The sequence below is a fragment of the Leucoraja erinacea genome, chromosome 20 (genome assembly GCF_028641065.1).
Source record: "Leucoraja erinacea ecotype New England chromosome 20, Leri_hhj_1, whole genome shotgun sequence".
NCBI classification, from domain to species: domain Eukaryota; kingdom Metazoa; phylum Chordata; class Chondrichthyes; order Rajiformes; family Rajidae; genus Leucoraja; species Leucoraja erinaceus.
In genome coordinates, this window is record NC_073396.1 from 32,373,971 (window position 1) to 32,396,166 (window position 22,196).

Here is a 22,196-nt window from a genome sequence, read left to right on the forward strand (position 1 = left end):
AATATAACAGATTTGTTTACAACCTCAACTTTACATTCCTATCTACCCACAATGGCCTTTCACCGCCTCGCTTTTAACTATTTCTGCCTTAAGAACACTACTTCCTTTAAGGATTAATTTTCAACTGTTCTTCACCAGGAACAAAAGCTTCTGGTTGTATATTCTCCAACAGAAAACATATCTTCATCCATCCTATCAGAACTATCAGAACCGCTCATCTTATTTATATCGTCACACTTCATTTGATCTAGTAATTCTCCAAACTGCTTCCAAAGCATTAACAGTTTGATTCAAGGCCAATACAGTACAAGGCACTCCACATAGTCTGACCAAATGCCTTGTGTAACTGTAGCACACCCAATAGTTGTTTTTAATTGCCTTAGCAATAAATAGCAGTTAGATTTCCTCTTTACATGTTTCACCCTCATGTACACATCAATCCTTCTGTAGCTGTTCTGTAACCTCTTGGCATGCACATATCCTAACCCCCCCCAACTTCACATTGTATTTCAACCTTTTTGCATCTCTTTGCAGCCTGCTGTACTCTTCACAACTTTCCTGCCCATCATCGAGTCATCAGCAAGCTTAGCATCCATAGCTTTAGTGTCTGCAATTCATTAAAACAATTCAAATGTTAAGGTCCATCATCAACCCCTGTGGCAGAACCAAATGCAGAATCAAAGATCCTATAACAATCTTTGGTTAAATCTATGCAAGCAGCTTGAAGATATTAGCTTTGCATGATTCTTGACAAGGTGAAAAACAACTTGAATGGAAAAAACTTCATTTTTAGAACCTACTTGCTGGAATGGGTGTGATTATTCTGGTTTTTAAATCTTTAATTCTACAACGTTTGTTGGATATTTAGTGCAGCTTGTCACTAATGAAGGAAACATATGCTGCTTAATCCTTTCCCATGACTTTCAGTCTGAAGAAGGGTCGTGACCCAAAACATTATCCATTCCTTCTCTCCAGAGATGCTGCATGTCCCAGCTTTTTGTGTCCATCTTCTGCTTAATCCTGGGCTGGGCACAGGGGAAGACCTTGGAATCAAAAGCAGCGTTACAAATTCACTCACAAGTTGTTCATAAATTGTAGCAGGAAAACATCTTTTAGATTAAAAAAAACTACAAATTGACAATCAGATTTACAAACACCGAAAAAAATAGATTTTATTGAGGTAAATCTTTTTCTGGCTATTGCCATCCAGTTATATGCATCTAAAGACGGTTGCATAAAGAAGCAAAGAAACAGCTCTCTCATTAGGAACAACTGCTTTACATCAGGGAGAAACTTGAAATAGAAAAAAAGGATTAGAGTACTTTGAACTCTGCTGCTGCAGCTGAAGGCCATGTATTAAGAAGTATGCCTCAGGAGCATGTGGAAAAACTGAATATTGGATGGATGGATGGAACTGAGAAAATACACCTCATTCAATGAATTTGTACCTTCAAGATTGCACTGAGAAAACAAACTTTCAGCCCACTGTTCATCTCAGTATATGTGAAAGCCATTCTTTTACAATCTCATGTCTAATTATAAATATTTCACAAAAACAAGTTTATAAAATGGCTTTGGCGAAGTTTTTGCCCAGTGTTTCAGGAAAATAAATATTTTAAACTAAACTACCTTTCAGTGCAAGTGTACCATTTGTGGTGGTGTTTAACAATGTTCATCACAGATTGGAGACAAACCAACTTGTTCATACCAATCAATCCTTTGAGAAGATAACAATGCAGATTTTACAAAATCTTGCATTCCTGGAAAACCAAGACATTGTTACGCGATTAAGTATCCACAAGAAATGCATTTGGAGGTTATGTAATCAATAATAGAAACCAATAAATTTCAGTCTTAAATAATTTCTCATAGGGCACAACACAAAATTCAAGTGCATGAGGCTCAATGGTGGTTTTGATCCCAGGTAATAAACCTAGTCTTACACAACAGGAAGTTTAAAAACACCCAATCTGCAGCAGAAGACGTACATCAAGGTTCAATGCAGTTGGCAATCAGTACTTTGTTTGGACTTGAACAATCTGGTATGGCTTTTTTTTCTACACTTTTATACTACACTTAAACTAATACCACTTTAGCAGAGGATACATTTAAAAAAAAAAAATTAGAATACTTCAAATTCTGATTGAAATGAACAGCTATTTTTAAAATCAACATAACTTTTCTTGCATAGAGCAAACAATGCTGTGTATTCAAACACTACTCAGCAAACATTCTAGGCACAACTCATTTGAAATGTACACAATTTGACTTCTGTTCCAAACAGAATTTTGGAAGAGAAAACTGGAGTGGAATTATTAGGAAGGAGCATCCTTAGAACAATGAAAATGTGGATCTGCCACCAGGAGGTTGAGAGACCTTGTTATGGGATCGTGGGCGTGGACCCAGACGAGGTTCATGGTCGTCCACCGTGAGCTCCTTTGATTTTTCTTTCATTTGCTTTTCTTCATCTTTCTTTTCACTCACTTGATCTCCATGTTCTGTAGTCAGTGTAACAAAAGTGTTACAATTCATACTCATGCACTCTTCATTCATTTACTTCTTTACAATCTGCTTATGTATATCATCTTTCCATTTTAACTGAATGGAAAATGATCAGATATGGGTGAAAAGTGAAAGATCAATTTCATGCAGAGTTTAAAAATTCTCTTTCATGGTTTGCAGGTACCATTGGCAAGTTTGTCATTCATTGGCCATCCCTTGAAATAACCGTTTGAATGGGACATTTCAGGAGGATAGTTGAAAGACAGGGTAAAAATGCACAGACTTTGGGATAGGGTAAATGCACAGTCTTTTAACCCAGAGTAGGGAAATTAAGAACCAGAGGGCAACTTTTTTCCCCCACACAAAAGGTGGTGGGTACATGGTATGAGTTGCCAGATGAGGTCCTAGGACCACGTGTCGACCATGCTGCGAGTTTGAAGGTCGAAGACACTCTTCTAAACTCGCAGATTAGGTCGCCCAAGTGAGACAGCCCCTTTATTCCAAGCCTCAGGATACTTAATCCAGTAATTTAAACATAATGCTACCGAAGCCTGCATTAGGGAAAAAACCTCTGAACTTGAAAACAGGGCAGTGGCACCGAGGAAGTCAACTGAAACCTTGAGTGTCCACAATGAAGCAGATGAAGCCTTGCAGAGTGCACAAGATCCTAAAACGACCCAACCTGCCCTCCTATCAAATAACACCTCCAATCAATGGGAGAGTCTGCATATCTATCCCACACGGGATCAGCCATCTCAGAAACTGCAGAACCGGAATGGAACAAGTCATCCTTAATCCAAAATAACATGTCCAACTAAAATTCATGTTAAGGCCTCACCTTTCAATTTGTTATTTTCATCATGCCCTGAGAATATGTTTGTATCCTGTTTTAAAACAATAAAAAATATTTTAGGTCAAATCAAGCTATTGCAGCACAAGAGCATTTGTAGAATAGCACACATAAATCTTCAGTAGATAGACACAAAATGCTGGAGTCACTCAGCGGGACAGGCAGCATCTCTGGAGAGAAAGAACGAAGAAGGGTCTCGACCCGAAACGTCGAGTCCAGCATTAAATGCTAAGTTACTCCTGCATTTTGTCTATCTTCGGTTTTAAACCAGCATGTGCAGTCCCTTCCAATACATAAATCTTCAGTAGATTTGATCAATATAAATAGTGGTTTAACTAGTCTCTGATTAAAAGTCAGGGAATTATGACAGTGCGTTTTCATAATTTTGTCCATGTTAAAGGAGGTGCCAGACCATTATTTGCCTAAAAATTAGTGGCAAATTTGTATTAGCAGTTTTAAAAGCAAAACTCTGAAACATGCTTAAAAAAAAAAAATCACTCAATATCACATCTTAAAATTATACAGAAAGTTTTTATGAAATGATTTTGCAATGTTATACTTTGAAATTGACAGGGATATTTACTTCCCCAATATTGACCAGGACAGTCATAGTGCAAAAGGTATAGATGGAGCAGAGTTTACAAAAGTGACCAAAAAAGTTATCATGCAATATGTCGAGAGCCCTACAGGGGAGAGGGCAATGCTTGATCTAGTCTTAAGAAATTGGAATGGGCAAGTGGTTGAAATATTCATGGATGAGCCTTTTGAGACCAGCGACCACTGTTCTATTAGGTTTATGAGTTATCTATATAGACAGGACGGGCCCAGAAGTTATATTTCTAAATTAGGGCACAGCCAAATTTGATGGTATTAGACAGAAACTGGCTCGTTAATTGGAACAGGTTGTTTGTAGGTAAAAAGTACATTCAGAAAGTGGGATGTTTCTATAAGTGTGTTGACAATAAGTTCAGGGCTTGTATAGGTTGAAGGGCAAGGCAGGTGGGTGTAAGGAAGCTTGGATGACAAGAGAAATTGAGGCTCTGGTCAAGAATACAATATAAGTAGCTGGGATCAAGTGTATACCTGGGTTATGGGAACTGAGTAGCGTACTAAAGGAGAAAATCAGGAGGGCAAAAAGGGGGCAGGAGATAGTGCTGGCAGATTTTAAGTACATTAAGGGAAAAAAGGGTAGCCAGGGAGAGAATAGGGCCCCATTGAAATTAAACCGATCATCTCTGTGTGGAGCCACAGGAGATGGGCAAGGTTGTCAATGAGTATTTATCTGAGCATTTCTCCTCTGTTTCTAATGTGGAGAAAGACATGAGACTGGGGCACGGGAGGGAAGCGTCTGGAGGGCAGTTAGTATTATGGTCGAAGAGGTACTGAACATCCTAAAGCTTACGAAGTGGACAAATCTCTCGGGCCTGATGAAATATATCCAAGGACACTGTCAGAAACTAAAGGGATTGCAGGTGCCCTGGCTGAGATACAAGTGTAATCATTAACTACTGTCAAGGTGCCGAAAGATTGAAGGATGGCAGATTTTGTGCCCTTTTTTTTTTTTAAATAAGGGCTACAGGGAAATGCTTGGGAACTTTAGGTAGACACAAAGTGCTGGAGTAACACAGCAGGACAAGCAGCATCTCTGGGGAGAAGGAACGGATGACGTTTCGGGTCGAGACCCTTCTTCAGACTGATACAGACTATAGGCCTGCGAGCATAACATCTCTGGTCAGAGTTACTAGAGGGCATTCGGAGGGATAAGATATACATGCACTTAGATTGACAAAGGCTGATTAGGGATAGCCAGCACAGTTTTGTACTTAGGAGATCGTGACTCACAAATCCGGTTGTGTTTTTTGACAATGTAATCAAAAAGGTTGACGAGGGCAGAGCTTTAGCAGTCCATAAGGATTTCAGCAAAGCATTTGACAAGATTCTGTGTGATAGGTTACTCTGGAAAGTTAGATCACATGCTATCCAGGGAGAAATAGCCAAATTGATAGAAAATTGGCTTCATGGAAGGAAGCAGAGAGTGATGGTGGAAAGTTGTGCATCGGACTGGAGGCCTGTGACCAGTGGTGATCCTCGGGGATTGGTGCTGGGCCCATTGCTGCTTGCGGTTTTTATCAAAGATTTGGATGAGAATGTACAAGGCATTATCAGTGAGTTTGCAGATGACAAACGTTACAGATCTTGATCAGTTAGGCTAGTGGGCAGAGGAATGGTTAATGGAATTTAATGCAGATGAATGTGAGGTGTTGCATTTTGGGACGTCTAACCAGGGCAGGACCTCCACAGTAAATGGTGGGGCCTCTGTGGAGTGTTATAGAGCAGAGAGATCCAAGTGCGCAGGTACATAGTTCCTAGAAAATGGCGTCACATAGGTAGACAAGGTGGTCAAGAAGGCTTTCGGCACATTGGCCTTCAGTCAGGGTATCGAGTATAGAAGTCAGGATGTTACTTTACAGATGTACAAGATGCTAGTGAGGCCACAGTTGGAGTATTACGCTTAGTTTTGGTCGCCCAGCTAAAGTAAAATTGTCGTTGTTGGAAAGAGTTCAGAGAAGATTTACAAGGATATTGCCAGGACTTCAGGGCCTGAGGTATAGGGAGAGGTTGGGCAGGCTAGGACTGTGTCCCTTGGAGTGTAGAAGGATGAAAAATGATCTCATGGAGGTGCACAAGATCATGAGGGGGAATAGACAGAGTAGATGCACAGAGTCTTTTGCCCAGAGGAAGGGGAACCAGAGGACATAGGTTTAAAGTGAGAGGGGAAAGATTTTATAGTAATCTGAGGGGCAACTTTTTACACAGAGAGTGATGCGTATATGGAATGAGCTGCCGGAGCAGGTAGTTGAAGCGGAAACTATAACACAATTTAAACGACATTCGGACAGGTAGGGAAGGTTTAGAGAGATATGAGCCAATGGCAGGCAGGTGGCACCAATGTAGATGGGGCAACTTGATCGGCATGGGCAAGCTGGGCCAAATGGCCTGTTTCCATACTGTATGACTATGAGATGTAATTTCAGAGCACAGCAAAACCTTGAGGATCTGAAGAATTGAAGGTTGAAAGTTAGTTAGTAGCAAGGCATGACTAGAGGTTTGCATGCTCAGGAAGCGTACCTTTGGTTTATTTGGATGAGCATGAGCTGCAGTTGAATGAGCTGGCTCCCCAAATATGTCACTGTTTTTCTCACTGGTTGAAATGGTACCTGACTGTGAAGGATCAGGTCTGACTTCGGTGAAAATCCCACTCTCTTTTCCACCTTAAAATGTTTGACAAGAGACAGAATTTGCATCAGTTTAACATCAATTTATAAACAAAATTAAAGCAGCAACTAATGCTTCCACTAGTGGGAGAGTCTAGGACTAGAGGTCATAACCTCAGAATTAAAGGACGTTCCTTTAGGAAGGAGATAAGAAGGAATTTCTTTAGTGAGGGGTGGCTAATATGTGGAATTGTTTGCCACAGAAGGCCGTCAATAGATATTTTTAAAATCAGAGTAGATTCTTGATTAGAACGGGGGTCAGGGGTTATGAGGGAAAGGCAGGAGAATGGGGTTAGGGGGGGAGAGATAGATCAGCTATGATTGAATGGCTGAGTACACTTAATGGGCCGAATGGCCTAATTCTGATCCTAACCCTTATTAACTTATGATCTTAACTTTATGCTTTAGAGTCCATTGTGTTAAAAAGTTGGCAACTTTAAGTAGCAAAAAGAAAGATTTAGATTACTTCATGAAAAATTCAGTCAAAGTAAAGGGCCATGGTTTTAGCTCTTTCAAAGAGCAAACAAAATGGCCTCCACCTGGTGCAGTGCATTTCTAGGTTGGTCTAAAACGAAGGACAGCAGGGTAGAATTTTTATAAACAAAAACCAAACAGTTCAAAACATACCAGTACCAAAGACAAATGGTACTTAAATCCACAAAAATAAATGGGAGGGGGGGGGTCCAAGTTAAAGCAGCCAAACTTGAAGCATTTTCAAACAGCAAATTCTCCGAATCATCTTTCATTTGAAGGAAAATATTTGTAATTAGTGATTGGATGCACATTTTATGATTAATTTACATTAGGTGCCTTGTCAGTGCTACTTTTCAGAATACAAGTTTTATTATTGTGCCACTAAAAGTGCGATTTCATAATCTATCTGTCTCAAATTAAAAAAAGCTCACTCTATATCCATCATCAAAAAAAGGTTATTTTAAAATTGACAATCCTATTCCAATTTCCAGCAAGAACCACTGGCATTCTTCCACTACGCAAGAAGTGAGAATGAACATAGTTGCCAGCCATGACATTAGTAAGCACTCAGACATTATGGATGTAGCAACACTAGCAGACTCACTATTGAGAGTTGCAATTAAAATGCAATGGCTAATACAGTAAAAAAATGTATGAATATTAAGCACATATCTGCATTTTTGGTCAAACATCCAGTCATTAGTACCATATATGCAAGGTAGAACAGTGTTGTTAAGCAATGAAAACGCTCACAAGTCCATTTTCTGAATGCTGTTACAGTTGACAGCCCTGGTGTCCATTTTTCCACACTTAAATACACTACTTTTCTTGCAGAGAAAGTGGAGACTTCAAACTATTTTAATTTGAACCCCATTTACCAAAGTATTTATTTACTCATTTGCAACTTTCTGAGATGCCTAATAGTCATGCAAATCTGAAAATCCAAACGTTATAGCTCCATTTTCCTTCCGGTTATTTATGCCAAAGTTGAGACCCACCCTTCACCACCACTGTAAGGGGACACCCATTATCAGATTATATAGATTACCCATGTCAAATCTAAAGACAAACCCTATTGAGAGATGTATACACCCTTGAGAGATAATGATTGAACAAGTTTCACATATCTTGCTTACCTGGAGGATTGGATTTTTTTGGAAAATAGATTTCTTCTGGTGGCCCAAAAATATTAGATGCCATTTTGTGAGATTTGGTGGATGGTTCTTCAGGGACACCAAATATGTTACTTGAACCACCACCTGGTGGTTTAAGCACTCTGCTAAGGAGGGTCAGAAGCAAAGGGACTTATTAACACAAAGAACCGGTCATTTCATTTCAATTAACTTTTGTTCTATATTGAATATTAAAATTATCAGTACTAAAGCAAATACCCAGCGTCAATATGAACTCTTGTTTTAATATGCAGAGCAAACTTGTTTAAAAATAAACATCATCCAAAGCATCATCTATTTAATGAGGAGCTTTCAACATGCTCACGCAAGCTCAGCCTCGGTTCAAGCAGATGATCGCTGGGAGGTGGGGAATCCCAAACATACAACAAAACAAGTTTTACTTTCTGTTCACTTCCACTTTCTACACTGTACCATTATTCCAAATACCTTTCTAGGCAATCTTTCAGGGTGACTGTAGTGATGAGTCTAATGCCAACATTACCACAAGGTGGGGGTGAATGTGGGCGAGTACTTGGGAGCGCCTGCACCAGTCACTGTATAGGCCGGATTCTGCGCTTTCCATGCACGCAATCAGTGCCATTCTGAATCCTCCTCCATTTTGAGTTGTGGCAGGCTAAGGTTTCCGGGAAATAGTGAGGTATTGCATTCCCTCCCACACTCCCTAGAGTCCACCAAGAGTCTCTTGCCATGACGAAACTTGGAACTATGTGTTGAATCTGGTGCAAGACGTGCGACTCAAATAGCCTGCCAAAAGGAGTTAGAGCATAATTGGGGCCTTGATGCTGAGGATATTGTGATGGGAGAGGTTGCAAATGTTGGAGCGTGGATTTGAAGAATTTTGCAGAGAGTTTTTTGGCTGTCTTCAGTGCAGAGGTACCTACTGCATTGGTCCAAGTCTCAGAAATATCAAGGAGGGCAGAGATCACTGATGCCCAGTGGACCATGAGCATAGTGACAAACTGCTGCCTCTAATCCAGGATTACTTACTTCCACTCTGGCTTGTGGATTCTGAGAAAACCGCTGAAGCCAAAGTGGGAACCTCAGACTTTTGCCAACAGGTTGGGAATAAAGCTTGTGAGGTAGTGGGCTCCTTCTACCATTAACACAGGGCATCTTGTGTTCTTAATGCATTGAGAACCCGAGTCACACCCTTCTGTTTGAAACCAAGGCAAGCAGTGTCAGCAGGCATTTGAAATGGAGCCCCCTCTCCCCCTCCAGATGCTGCTCAACCTGCCAAACATTTCAAGTATTTTGTTTTGATTCTGTGTTAGCTTTCTTGCTGCAGTTCAGAAATTATTACTTTTGTTTGCACACATACTTTATCTCTAGTTTGGAAGCACAAGTGTAACATTGTATGTCCTTTATTAATTCAACTATTCAACTAGGATGGTTCCAAGTGACTGAAAAATAAAACTACTGATAGTCTTCAGGATACTAAAACGCTACTTCCAGATAGTACAATTGACTTGCACTAATCTAGTAAACTGCGTTCAGTACTCAATGTGAACTCCTCCACATCAGGGAAACCAAATCGCTTTGCACCTCTTCAGTTCACCAGGCAAGGAGAGTTCATGTTCCATATCAATGCCAATGGGATGCAGCCCCTCTTTTACTATTTGAAGTGGTGGCGCAGCTTGGGCTTTTTGACGTTTTGTCACTAGCATCACAAGCACATAATGGGACTGTGGGACTGCCTCACTGCCCTCCTGTGACTACTGGGCAGAGGAAATCAAATCAGAGATAATATTTGGCAACATTTTAACAATCTGCAAAGAGCACACAAATTCCATGTCTTGTTGAGCTTATCCAACTGACTCAGCATACTGAACTGTGTTTACGCACAACCTATCCTTAAGTCAGACACAAAATGCTGGAGTAACTCAGCGGGACAGGCAGCATCTCTGGAGAGAAGGAATGGGTGACGTTTCGGGTCGAGACCCTTCTTCAGACAGAGTCAGCCCTATTCCTTCTATGCAGAGATGTTGCCTGTCCTGCTGAGTTACTCCAGCATTTTGTGTCTATCTTCGGTTTAAACCAGCATCTGCAGTTCCTTCCTACACCTAACCTATCCCTAATGAACATGTCCCATTTCGGCGATTTTTCAGCGGACTGCCGGCGACTGTCAGAGTGGAATACACAAACACATCGCTTCCTTCACCAGCCCGCTATGCAAGCAGGGAACAGGGCAAGCGGGGGGGAGAGCGCTGTATAAAAAATTCACACGATGCAAAGCCAAGGTGACACAGACACACACCGTGATGACCAGGAAGGTTGGCGCTGTAAAAAGACGGCTAAAGCACAGTGTACAGTATGTCCTTTAAAAGAGGGGAGGAGAAGGGGGGGGGGGGGGAAGGAGTGGAGACAACTTTTAACAAGCCAGCGATACACGGCTGTGAAGCTCGGCGGACATTTAACATTACCGGTCGGTTATCCTTGGTTCTGAAAACTACTGCTTACCTTTTTTCCCCCCAATGAGCCAATGAAATTCACCGGTCAGCACCAGCTACAACCTACAAGACCTTTGACCTCCTGGCAGCCCACTAGGACCTCCTGGCAACCCACCTACGGCTCGAGAATTCTCGCTACACTCCATGGCGGTTTCATTCTAATCGCAGCTAATTTTTCAACATGTTGAAAAATTCACGGCGACCTTAATGAGGCAGCGACTAGTTCCCAGAATGTGGGAACTCCTCACGACCATGAAGGCTGACTCCCGGGCAACCACCCGCGAACATGTGGCGACTGCATAGTCCCCTGCAGTCGTCTAAGGGGGACAGGCCCTTACGTTACACCCTCTTTTTTAGACATTATTAACTTTAGCTCCATTTTAAACAGTGGAAGCTCACTAAATACTAAGTTTAGAATTTGTAAAAAGACAAAAAAAACTATAATTACTTCAGCAAAAAAAAGACTAAACAAAATTACAACCCCTGGTAGAAAGTTTAACAAAGCTAACAGGAAATATCGAAGAAATATCACAGTGCTGGAGTAACTCAGTGGTCAGGCAGTATCTCTGGAGAAAAAGGATGAGTGACGTTTCGGGTTGGGACCCTTATTCAGACTGAAAGTAGAGGGGAGGGAACTGGAGGTGAAAGGGGAAAAAAAGGAAATATCAAATGGTCTGAAATGTGAAGTCTTATACAAAACAATTTGTGGCACAAGGGTGTAATCCACACACAAACATGAAATATGTTTGGGATTGTCAGAATATATAACCTCTATATATAATCCTTTATTTCTAGAGGTCCTTTACATTAATCTGATTAGACAACCAGGTTTTAACATCCAGGCAAAAAATATAACAGTTCTAATCTCACAGCAATCAGAATCCAGCAAGGTTTACCTACATTTACATGTTCCACCCATGTGGTGCACTTGAACTTAACCTAACTTACAAGTGTGCCACCACTTTACTAAAGACCAGTCACCCAAAACCATCAGCTGGGGCTGAGTCAGTAACACACACTCAAGTCACCTTGGCTCAACTCAGGACCAGGACCTAAATGTAGATTATCATTTTGTGACTGATCTGGAGGAATGCTGGATTGGCAGCACTTGGTCTTTTAGATGCTAAATTACCTGTCCCCAACCAGATGAGAAAGATTCCCTGATTTGATTTTATTCCCCTCCCAAAGTTCCAGAGGAGCTATTATTTAGCTCCCATTCCATAAAACAAAACAGAAGCAATGCTCTTTTTTTTTAAGGGAGTGACTGCTAGCTCTAGATTCTTCCACTATGGAAAACACCTTCTCCACATCCACCCTGTCAAGATCCCCACGGATCCTATGTTTCGATTGTCACCTTCTGCCAAATACTTTCTATGAATCAGCCTTACTAGCCCGAAGATAGACACAAAAAGCTGGAGTAACTCAGTGGGACAGGCAGCATCTCTGGACAGAAGGAATGGGTCAAGACCCTTGTTCAGGCCCGTCTCGACCCGAAACATCACCCATTCCTTCTCTCCAGGGATGCTGCCTGTCCCGTTTAGTTGCTCTAACTTTTTGTGCCCATCTTTAGTTTAAATCAGCATCTGCAGTTCCTTCCTACACATTTCGTCTTACTAGCCCCACAGACTCAACTAGCCTTGTATACCTGGAATTCCAAACAGTGCCAGGCTAAAGAACCATTTAAACCTCATTTAAATGCCACATCGTCTCTGAGAAATTACCTCCTTTTTCTTCCCGAGGGCTAAAACAGCATTACTACCCAAATGTTACAAGAGGAACACCAAATGACTTGTCAACAATTCCAATTAAACATTGACACTGTGGCCAAGAAAACACACCAATGTCTCAATTTCCTCACAGGACAAAGGAAAACTTGGCACATCTCCAATGAGTTTTTAACCTACTATATTAGCATCATAGAAGGCATCCAATTCAGGCATCACAACTTGCCCAAGACTGCAAGAAATTGCAGTTATGATTCATTGTGTAAACCAATCCTCCATTATCTCTCCCAACCACCCGTCTGCTCTATCTACATTTTCAGATGCCCAGGAAAGCAGCCAACATAATCAAGGACCACTCCATTTTGATCATTCTGTTTTCTCCCCTCTCCCGTCAGTCAAGTTACAAGTTTGAAAGCATGTAACAATAGATTCAAGAACAGCTTTCCCCATTTAGCTGTCTCTTGAACAGACCTCGTTAATCTACCTCCTTGCAGCTTTTTAAAACAAATCTGCACTTTCTTCATAGTTGTAAGTGTATTCTGCCATTTTCCTCTTGTGGGCTACCTTGGTGTACTTGTGTATGCTGCGATTTGTCTAAATGGCATTCAAAACAGTCGCTCTGTTGTTATTCATTTTTACTGGGATACTGTGAAATTCCTGTACTTATGTGTGAGATTTTGTACTTATGTGTGAGATAAGGCTGGCTTCGCCAACTTCGGTGATGGCATTGCTTTCTGAGCCGTTGTGTTGACGGAATGGGTTTGTTCGCAATTCCGTCATTCAAAAATCAAATAACAGAATCGATTTATTACCAATTAATAGACCAATTCCGTCACCACATAGTCTCAGCAATGCCAGCACAGAACTTGGAGAAGCCAGCCTTATCTAAACAAGATCACACACACACACACATGAATTTCGTTCCTAATCCTACACTCGTCCCCTCCCAAGACGGGAAGACGGCCGTTGCTTTCACCGAATGTAGTCATTTTATCAAAATGCCGGAGATTCCGAAGATGAATGGCCAACGACCACACATGTAAAGTAGTCACGAGGAACGTGCTAGCAACTCGCCAGTAGATGGGACACCGAGGACTTCCAGCCCACGACCTTACGGGGATGGGCGTGTTATTGTGAAGATATAATTGTCCATCGAGTCCAGAAGCGGAAGAGCGACTCCGTGACGAAGGGTCTCGACCCGAAACGTTGCCTATTTCCTTCGCTTCATAGATGCTGCCTGACCCGCTGGGTTTCTCCAGCATTTTTGTCTACCGTGAAGACCAAGGTGGGCGAGCGGGGCGGGGGGTTTATGAAGCTGGACCAGTTTAATACAGGTGGGTTTGAAGAGGGCGGAGAAAGATTCTAACGCCACCGACCGGCCACCAATAAACTCTGAGAGACTTTTCCCTGGGACGGTGAGTGGACGGAGCGAGGCCACGGCACCGGGTAACGGCCGGGCTGGCGGCTGCGGCCCATCTCCCCGCGGGGCCCATCTCCCGCACGGTCAACCAGCCGCTCTGAAGAAAGTTCTCGACCCGAAACGTCGCCCATTCCTTCTCCCCAGAGATGCTGCTGCCTGTCCCGTTGAATTACTCCAGCATTCTGTGTCCATCTTCCCCTTACCTGGAGTTGGGTCGGTTCTCCAAGCCCTGGAAAGTGCTGGTCGAAGTCATGTTGCCTCATACACAGTGTTGTCTCTACCGCTGCCTGTCTGTCGCTGCGCTGCAACGGTCCACGACCGGCTGCGGGAAACCGCGCCCTCCTGCCTCATCTGCATAGTCCCGCCCTCCATAGGACCACTCGCCTTCTCATTGGATGCACCGCCCCGTGGAGGCGAATCCTGCATCCTAATTGGACCCCGCTCACGTCAATTAACCTGGCCCGCCACCCAATGAGAGACCGGCTCTCATTTTGAACCGCCCACCCGGCAGAAGCCGCTTTCCGATTGGCTCATTTCGAATCCTATGCAGTTTCTCTTGAAGTCGCAGAATGACTATTAGCCACCGATGAGGAAGTAACGTTGGGCATTTATTGCAAGTTAATCGTATATCAATGCCTGAACTCTGAAATCCACTCCGATCGTATCACTAACGCGTTGCCATTTTTAAAGGACTCTTCACTGCGTGCTTCTATAATTCGCGCTTGAAACATACACGTGTTGAGACCCAATGAATCCGCTATAGGATCTTTGCAATGAACTGTCTTTGAAAAGTAGGCTTGCAATCACAGACGTAGACAGGAAGAACACCAAGTATAAGAAAACGTGGTTCAAAAACAAAAATAATGATTACATGTTGAGAAATTGGAAAACATTAGATGACTTGTACGCATGTATTCAGGACTGCCAATAATATACTGGCCTTTATATTAAGCTTTGGTAATAACATCAGAATTAGTTTATTATTGTCACGTGTACCAAGGTACAGTGAAAAGCTTTTTGTTGCATACATTCCAGTCAACAAAAAGACTACATGGTTACAAACAGGTTGTTCATGGTGTACATGATAAAGTCTAATTAAAGGTAGTTCCAAGGTCTCCAATGAGGTAGATGGTAATTGTTCTCAATGGTTAATGCCTGTACCTAGGCATCTAATTCTACTAACATTTGTTTGGTATGATGTACAATCGTGACTGATTTGTATTAGATTGCTACATTCTACATAGTACAACCCCTACTCCCCGTCAATTCCTATATAATAAATGTCCAAGTTTATCCGATAGCCTTCCATTTGGAAAATTTGACAACTACTTTCTAAAGGATAAGTTGCACTACATACATAGGCTTCATGCATTCAACTAAGGATGTTATTTCTTCAAAGCAGTTATAAGAACTGATAAAATAGGATCAACAACTCTTGGATAGTTTCTAGCTTTTCACTGTATGAACTTGGACCATTATCCACGTGGTCATACCTAATTTACCTGAACCACATACCTAAATTCATGTTCAGACTGATGGGGGGTGGGGGGGAGAAGGAAGGAAAAAGGGAGGAGGAGGAGCCCGAGGGCGGGGGGGAAATGGGAGGAGACAGCTCAAGGGTTAAGGAAGGGGAGGAGACAGCAAGGGCTAGCAAAATTGGGAGAATTCAACGTTCATGCCATCAGGACGCAAGCTGCCCAGGCGGAATATGAGGTGCTGTTCCTCCAATTTCCGGTGTTGCTCACTCTGGCAATGGGGGAGACCCAGGACAGAGAGGTCGGATTGGGAATGGGAGGGGGAGTTGAAGTGCTGAGCCACCGGGAGTTCAGGTAGGTGATTGCGGACTGAGCGGAGGTGTTCGGCGAAACGATCGCCCAACCTCCGCTTAGTCTCCCCGATGTAAATCAGATGACATCTAGAGCAGCGGATGCAGTAGATGAGGTTGGAGGAGATACAGGTGAACCTTTGTCGCACCTGGAACGACTGCTTGGGACCTTGAATGGAGTCGAGGGGGGAGGTGAAGGGACAGGTGTTGCATTTCTTGCGGTTGCAACGGAAAGTGCCCGGGGAGGAGGTGGTACAGGAGGAAAGGGAATAATTGACAAGGGAGTTGCGGAGGGAGCGCTCTTTGCGGAAGGCAGACATAGGGGGAGATGGGAAGATGTGGCGAGTGGTGGGGTCACGTTGGAGGTGGCGGAAATGGCGGAGGATTATGTGTTGTATTTGCCAGCTGGTGGGGTGAAAGGTGAGGACCAGGGGGACTCTGCCCTTGTTGCGAGTGCGGGGATGGGGAGAGAGAGCAGTGTTGCGGGGTATGGATGAGACCCTGGTGAAAGCCTCATCTATGGTGGCGGAGGGGAATCCCCGTTCCCTGAAGAACGAGGACATTTCCGACCTCTCTGTCCTGGGTCTCCTCCATTGCCAGAGTGAGCAACACCGGAAATTGGAGGAACAGCACCTCATATTACGCCTGGGCAGCTTGCGTCCTGATGGCATGAACGTTGAATTCTCCCAATTTTGCTAGCCCTTGCTGTCTCCTCCCCTTCCTTAACCCTCGAGCTGTCTCCTCCCATCCCCCCCCCCCCGTCCTCGGGCTCCTCATCCTCCTTTTTTCCTTCCTTCTCCCCCCCACCTCCCATCAGTCTGAAGAAGGGTTTCGGCCCGAAACGTCGCCTATTTCCTTCGCTCCATAGATGCTGCTGCACCCGCTGACTTTCTCCAGCAATTTTGTGTACCTTCGATCTTCCAGCATCTGCAGTTCCTTCTTGAATACCTAAATTCATGGCTCTCCACTCACCATCTTGCATCTATTTGTTTGCTCTACAATTAATAGCATTGTAAACCAAGATCAATTATTTGATGTATTTCTTTCGCAGGTATCAGATTCAGATTCAATTTAATTGTCATTGTCAGTGTACAGTACAGAGACAACGAAATGCATTTAGCATCTCCCTTGAAGAGCGACATAGCAAACGATTTGAATAAATAATAAGTGTCCGGGGGGGGGGGTGGTGATTGGCAGTCACCGAGGTACGTTGTTGAGTAGAGTGACAGCCGCTGGAAAGAAGCTGTTCCTCGACCTGCTGGTTCGGCAACGGAGAGACCTGTAGCGCCTCCCGGATGGTAGGAGGGTAAACAGTCCATGGTTGGGGTGAGAGCAGTCCTTGGCGATGCTGAGCGCCCTCCGCAGACAGCGCTTGCTTTGGACAGACTCAATGGAGGGGAGCGAGGAACCGGTGATGCGTTGGGCAATTTTCACCACCCTCTGCAATGCCTTCCGGTCGGAGACAGATCTTTATTCTATTTTAAACATGTGTAACTGCTGTCCAATATCCATCCTTTCTTTCCCTGTCATCTAAGACTGCAGTTCTAGAGTTTCCAGTCCAGCTAGGCATTAGATCCTAACCTTGGATGCTGTCAGTGTGGAGTTTGTACATTCTCATATATATATATTTTTTTTTGGAGGACCAAGTAACCATGAACCTCCGTAAAATGCCCCTAGTTTAGCTTAGGAAATACAGCGTGAAGACAGGCCCATCGACCCATGCCGACCAGCAATCTCTGCACATTAACACTATCCTACACCCACTAAGAACAATTTTTACATTTACTAAGCTAATTAACCTACAAATCAGTACGTCTTTGTGATGAGGGAGGAAACCAGAGGACCTATGTCATCACAGGAGAACGTATGTAAGGAATGGGTGAGAAAGCGTGAGTAACATAATGAACGGGTGATTGATGGTTGATGTGCATGTGATTCCATGTAGTATCTTTATACTAAACCTCTATTTTTTCCTTTCTACAGCAATAATGGTGGCCACTTGTGCGCACCTTCAGCTTTTGATAGGACCCCACCCTCTTCCTTTGACTTAAAGCTGTCAAAAGTCGAAAGCAATGAATGCCTATTTCAGTAGTTTGTGTGAATGTTAACAATGATTGAATGTGGCTACGCTAAATACTAAGATTTATCACATGGCAGTATTCCGGTGAAGGGAAATTAAAATTTAAAAACAAGAATGTAACTGCACTGTCAATAACTTTTCAGATCTAAGATAAGTCGAAAAAGGTAGTGTAGCATACAAACAAATGCGCGCACACACACACTCATGAGATTTATTTGGAAGTTACGTTTCTGCATAGAATTTTCAATTGCCAGCCAAGTACTTATTTTACAGAACCAATGCAAAATAACACTTATATACAACTGAATCAAAAGGTTGCAAGAGAATATTATATTGCTGGCCAACAATATTGCTGGCCAATAATTTAATTCAGTAACACAAGTCTTAAAAATAATTATTAATAACAAATGATTTGAAAATAATTTCAAGAGTAAAAAGTAACTTCAATTTTTAGGTTTCTTACTCAGGAATTGCTAATTGAAGTATGCCTGCTTTGCATTAACAATGTAGCCATTTCAAGAGCTGATTACGCATATAAGAGTAGCAGTGTTATTTGCTACACCAATTGTATCCTGAGATCCTGATTCAGCATCAATTACTGCCATCCTTGAATAGCTTGTATTGTCAGCTACAAACACTAGAACTAGATTGAAATCAATTAAGGATTCAAATGCATACACCTCACCTGAAAAATGTTCAGACAATGCAACTGCATGAAGTGGTGAACAAAAGGATCTTTATGAAATATACCAATTGCAGGCAACCCTCATGTTACAGGGTGGTCGTGGGACAGGGGAGGGGGCTGGAGGTAAAAAAAAGTCCCAATCAGAATTTTCCAGAACATGAAGCTGCAATATCTGTGCATGTGTCAAGTTGTGAGCTTTAAAATAGTGTAGTTACTTTATGCATATAAATCGCATAAGTGTTTTACTCTATATCTAAAATCTTTGGGTATATGCAGATACACAGTTGTGAATCTGTGGAATTCTCTGCCTCAGAAGGCAGTGGAGGCCGATTCTCTGGATATTCTCAAGAGAGTTAAGCCCGGCCCACTTACGTGTCCTTGGCACGCTAATTATGCAACCTCGTGGTCGTGTTGAGGCGCGACTTCATGCGTCCACGCAGCCGTCTGGAGCGCGTGACATCATTTGAAGATGGACACAAAATGCAGGAGTAACTCAGCGGGACCGGCAGCATCTCTGGAGAGAAGGAATGGATGTTTCGAGTCGAGACTCTTCTTCAGTCTGAAAGAAGGGTCTTGACCCGAAACGTCATCCATTAATTCTCTCCAGAAATGCTGCCGGTCCTGCTGAATTACTCCTGCATTTTGTGTCTATCTTCAATTTTCTTGGCTCCGCTCTGGGAGTAGAAGTGGGGGCGGATCCGGACCACAACGGCCATGAGCCCCAGGCCGATCTCAACGATCGTTTGCCTGCTTCTGCTGCTGTTGGAGGAGAGATGTTGCGTCACGCCAGTGTCTTGGGCCTGTCCCAATTTGGCCGTCAGTTACGCGACAGGCCGTTGGTGCGCGAAGATTCCGTATGCTACAAAATTTCGGAGCGTCGCGCGATATCGCGCATAACTACGTACTCCTCCGCGCTTCACAGTGGGACTGGTCCTGCGCGGCCAGACGATGCCCATTTGATAGAAAATGATTGAAATTAGTAATGTAATTGGATAGTCACGAGTAACAAAATTAGCCTAGCTGATGAAATACAGCTTTAAAAACATCGCTGCATCTTATTTCAAGCCTCACAACTCTCAAATTTCTATCCTTTCAATGCTCATTACCTCACACTTTTCATGCAAGAACGTTTAACAAATGATGCCAGGTTTTCCTGCAGAAATCAATCAACAATGGTCTATCAGCTCTGTCACTCTTCATAATTCTCCTGATAGTGGACTGGCAGAGAACGACTAACATAATACAAAATGAGACATTTATAGTATTAATAAAATGAATGTTGTCTTCAATTTTATACATTTTGCTGATGTTGCAGTGAAATATCCTTTCAAAAAATGTTAATCACACGTTACACTTTAACACTCTACAGATCCTACATACTTTCTACCATTGGAGAGGAAAAACATTCTAAAGCATATAAAATCACCAGATTTGTCGAGGTTGTGACGATTATGCATTTGTTGCAGCCCATGCGAGAGCATTCAGTCTGCATCACAGATCACTCCCATATCCACTTACGCTTAGTTGCAGCTTCACATTTAGATTTTGTGGGTCTGGCAGTTCAGAAAATATTGATTTTAAATGCTGCAGAATAAAATTACAGTCAGATCACGAATATCTGAATCAGCAATTTGAAATACAAGGAAACCAGTGGAAAATGGGCTTGTGGCCAGGGTCCATATCACTTACACTTGCCACATAATGGCAAAAGCTCGAGCACCAAAGCTTCAGAGGATGTTATCACCTCTTTAAGAAATATTTTCATTTATATATTTTCAAATCCTCTTTAAAACATAGAACTTTACATCTATTGAAATGTGTTCAATATTGTATTACTGGAAACATAAAAGGTCCCATACCAGGTTTTGTAAATTCCTTTCTCAACCAACAATTGAAATGAAAAATCTGGTCACCTTTCAGGTGCTATTAATGTAATCAAAGCAATAAGCATAGAAAATGACACTTTAGCTCACTGAATCTATGCTGACCATCAAGCACACATTTACACTAATTCTATTTTATTCTCAAATTCCTCTTAATTCCCCTTCGATTCTACCATTCATCAACATACTAGGGACAATTTACAATGGCCATTAATTTAACAACTTGCTTGTCTGGGATACAGGAAGATGCCCAAAGGTAACCCATGAAATCAAACAGAGAAGTGCATAGTCCACATAGATAGCATTTAAAGTTACAATTGAATACAGGTCACTGGAGCGGTGAGATAGTAGCTCTATGGGCTGCGCCACCATGCCACTCTGGTTACACCTCAAATTTGTGGAACTGAAGCACTTAGAATTTGAAAAAAAAAAAAGCTTTATAAATGAACATACGTATCGTCTGTGGCTCAATGGGTAGTATCAATTCACTCCAAAAATGTGGACACAAAAAATTAGGCCAACTCCCAGTGAAAGAGTCTAATATACCCATGACCACTGCGCTTCATGCAAAGAAAAGCAAAAATAATCAAGAACCTGCGTGATACTGAATCAAGACCACCAATGTCTTCCATGCAGATATCTTTGTCGGGTGAAAATAAACTTTTTGTTGACTGAGCATATGTTGCTGTCATTTACGTTCAACAGATGTCCTTTGGGGAGAAAACTAGGTTTAGAAAGACACTCTGCAAGCTGGTGGTTTGCAGACAGCATTTCTCTTTTCTCCACACCTCATGTAGTAAATCTGTTTTATATTAATTGAAGATTAGAAGTTTTTGGTCTTTACGGGCAGCCATGTTAAGTGGTGAAGAGCTCCTGCCATGCGTGCAGAAGGACCCAACGCTGCAGATGAAGAGCTGACGGCCAAGTGAAATTCCCTCTGACCTGATAACACAGGCGAGATCAGGGCAGACTTCCTCTGGACATCATTGAACAATAATCCTGTAGCAGTCTGCATGGATTCCTTTTCACAAATGTAACCAAAACCTATTTAAAAACAAATTATATTTTATTAACTGATACCTAGTATTATACAGCAACTGCTTAGCTAAAATCTCTCTCCCTTGTGTTGGGTCGTTTCTCATTCACATTGAACAAAAACAGATGGGTTCATATGTATAATTTGTCCAAGCTTTGACTGCCTATAAACCCATGATTCGATTACCTCCAGATTTGTTGTTTTAAGTTTCTAGATTTATTAATGCGTCTGCTCTTTTTCACCATAAGGAACTAATTTAAATGCATTTCTGCTTCTTGCGTACTTCCTCTTTCTCTACTCTTAGCCATTTTCTCCTTTCCCCCGGGGTTGTGAGAATTCCTCAATCAGAAAGACAACTTTTGCTTGGAATGGAGAAAATAATTCACTTTGGTTGAAACACTGGAGATTCACTTTGATTCTTGCAAGTAGTATTCATCATGGCGTTTTTCCCTTTCTCCAGAAATAAAATCTGGCGATTTACCAGCTACAGAAGAGCAAGTCATCAACCTTATAGGAAATGATCAGACTCACACATAGTGATTAGAATCCATAGTCTTTTATTAGCAACTCTGCGGAGGAAACACAAGGTGTTTTCGTCTCCATGCATACAGCTAGTCTAACTGGAGAGAGAGATCTCACTAATAAGCCTGTGGGCGGATCAGGAGTATGAGTGACATAACGTATGTGCAGCAAGCATGATCTGTGTGGTGACATATATATGAGGAGGGGGGGGGGGAGAAGAAGAAGAGAGGGAGAGGGGGGAGGGAGGGAGGGAGGGAGAGAGGGAGAGGGAGGGGGGGAG

At 42.5% G+C, this 22,196-nt stretch overlaps 4 protein-coding genes across 6 annotated transcripts in view; 1 reads left to right on the forward strand and 3 right to left on the reverse strand.

The window, feature by feature from the left end:
* The window catches only part of LOC129707058 (small ubiquitin-related modifier 3-like), a 261,239-nt gene that overhangs the window by 111,390 nt on the left and 127,653 nt on the right, over positions 1 to 22,196 (reverse strand). The gene's annotated exons all lie outside the window — the stretch shown is intronic.
* The window catches only part of LOC129707053 (major facilitator superfamily domain-containing protein 1-like), an 82,969-nt gene that overhangs the window by 47,334 nt on the left and 13,439 nt on the right, over positions 1 to 22,196 (forward strand). The gene's annotated exons all lie outside the window — the stretch shown is intronic.
* On the reverse strand, positions 1,147 to 14,224 carry jpt2 (Jupiter microtubule associated homolog 2). 3 transcript variants are annotated; one of them, XM_055651811.1, is made up of 5 exons: positions 14,089 to 14,224; positions 8,238 to 8,377; positions 6,482 to 6,624; positions 3,341 to 3,386; positions 1,147 to 2,507 (listed from the first exon to the last, which is right to left on the reverse strand). In XM_055651811.1, the coding sequence occupies exons 1-5, from the start codon at positions 14,136 to 14,138 to the stop codon at positions 2,332 to 2,334; spliced, it is 555 nt and encodes a 184-aa protein (XP_055507786.1). In that variant the 5' UTR covers positions 14,139 to 14,224; the 3' UTR covers positions 1,147 to 2,331. The 3 variants fall into 3 exon arrangements, with proteins under 3 accessions (XP_055507786.1, XP_055507787.1, XP_055507785.1); XM_055651812.1 differs by having other exon boundaries at positions 1,147 to 2,498; positions 8,238 to 8,380; XM_055651810.1 differs by having other exon boundaries at positions 8,238 to 8,380.
* Positions 17,466 to 22,196, reverse strand: part of tdrd5 (tudor domain containing 5) — a 53,225-nt gene continuing 48,494 nt past the window's right edge. The window contains exon 18 of the mRNA XM_055651819.1: positions 17,466 to 21,402. Coding sequence (XP_055507794.1) covers positions 21,182 to 21,402 — 221 coding nt within the window. The 3' untranslated portion in view covers positions 17,466 to 21,181. The remainder of the gene's footprint in view (positions 21,403 to 22,196) is intronic.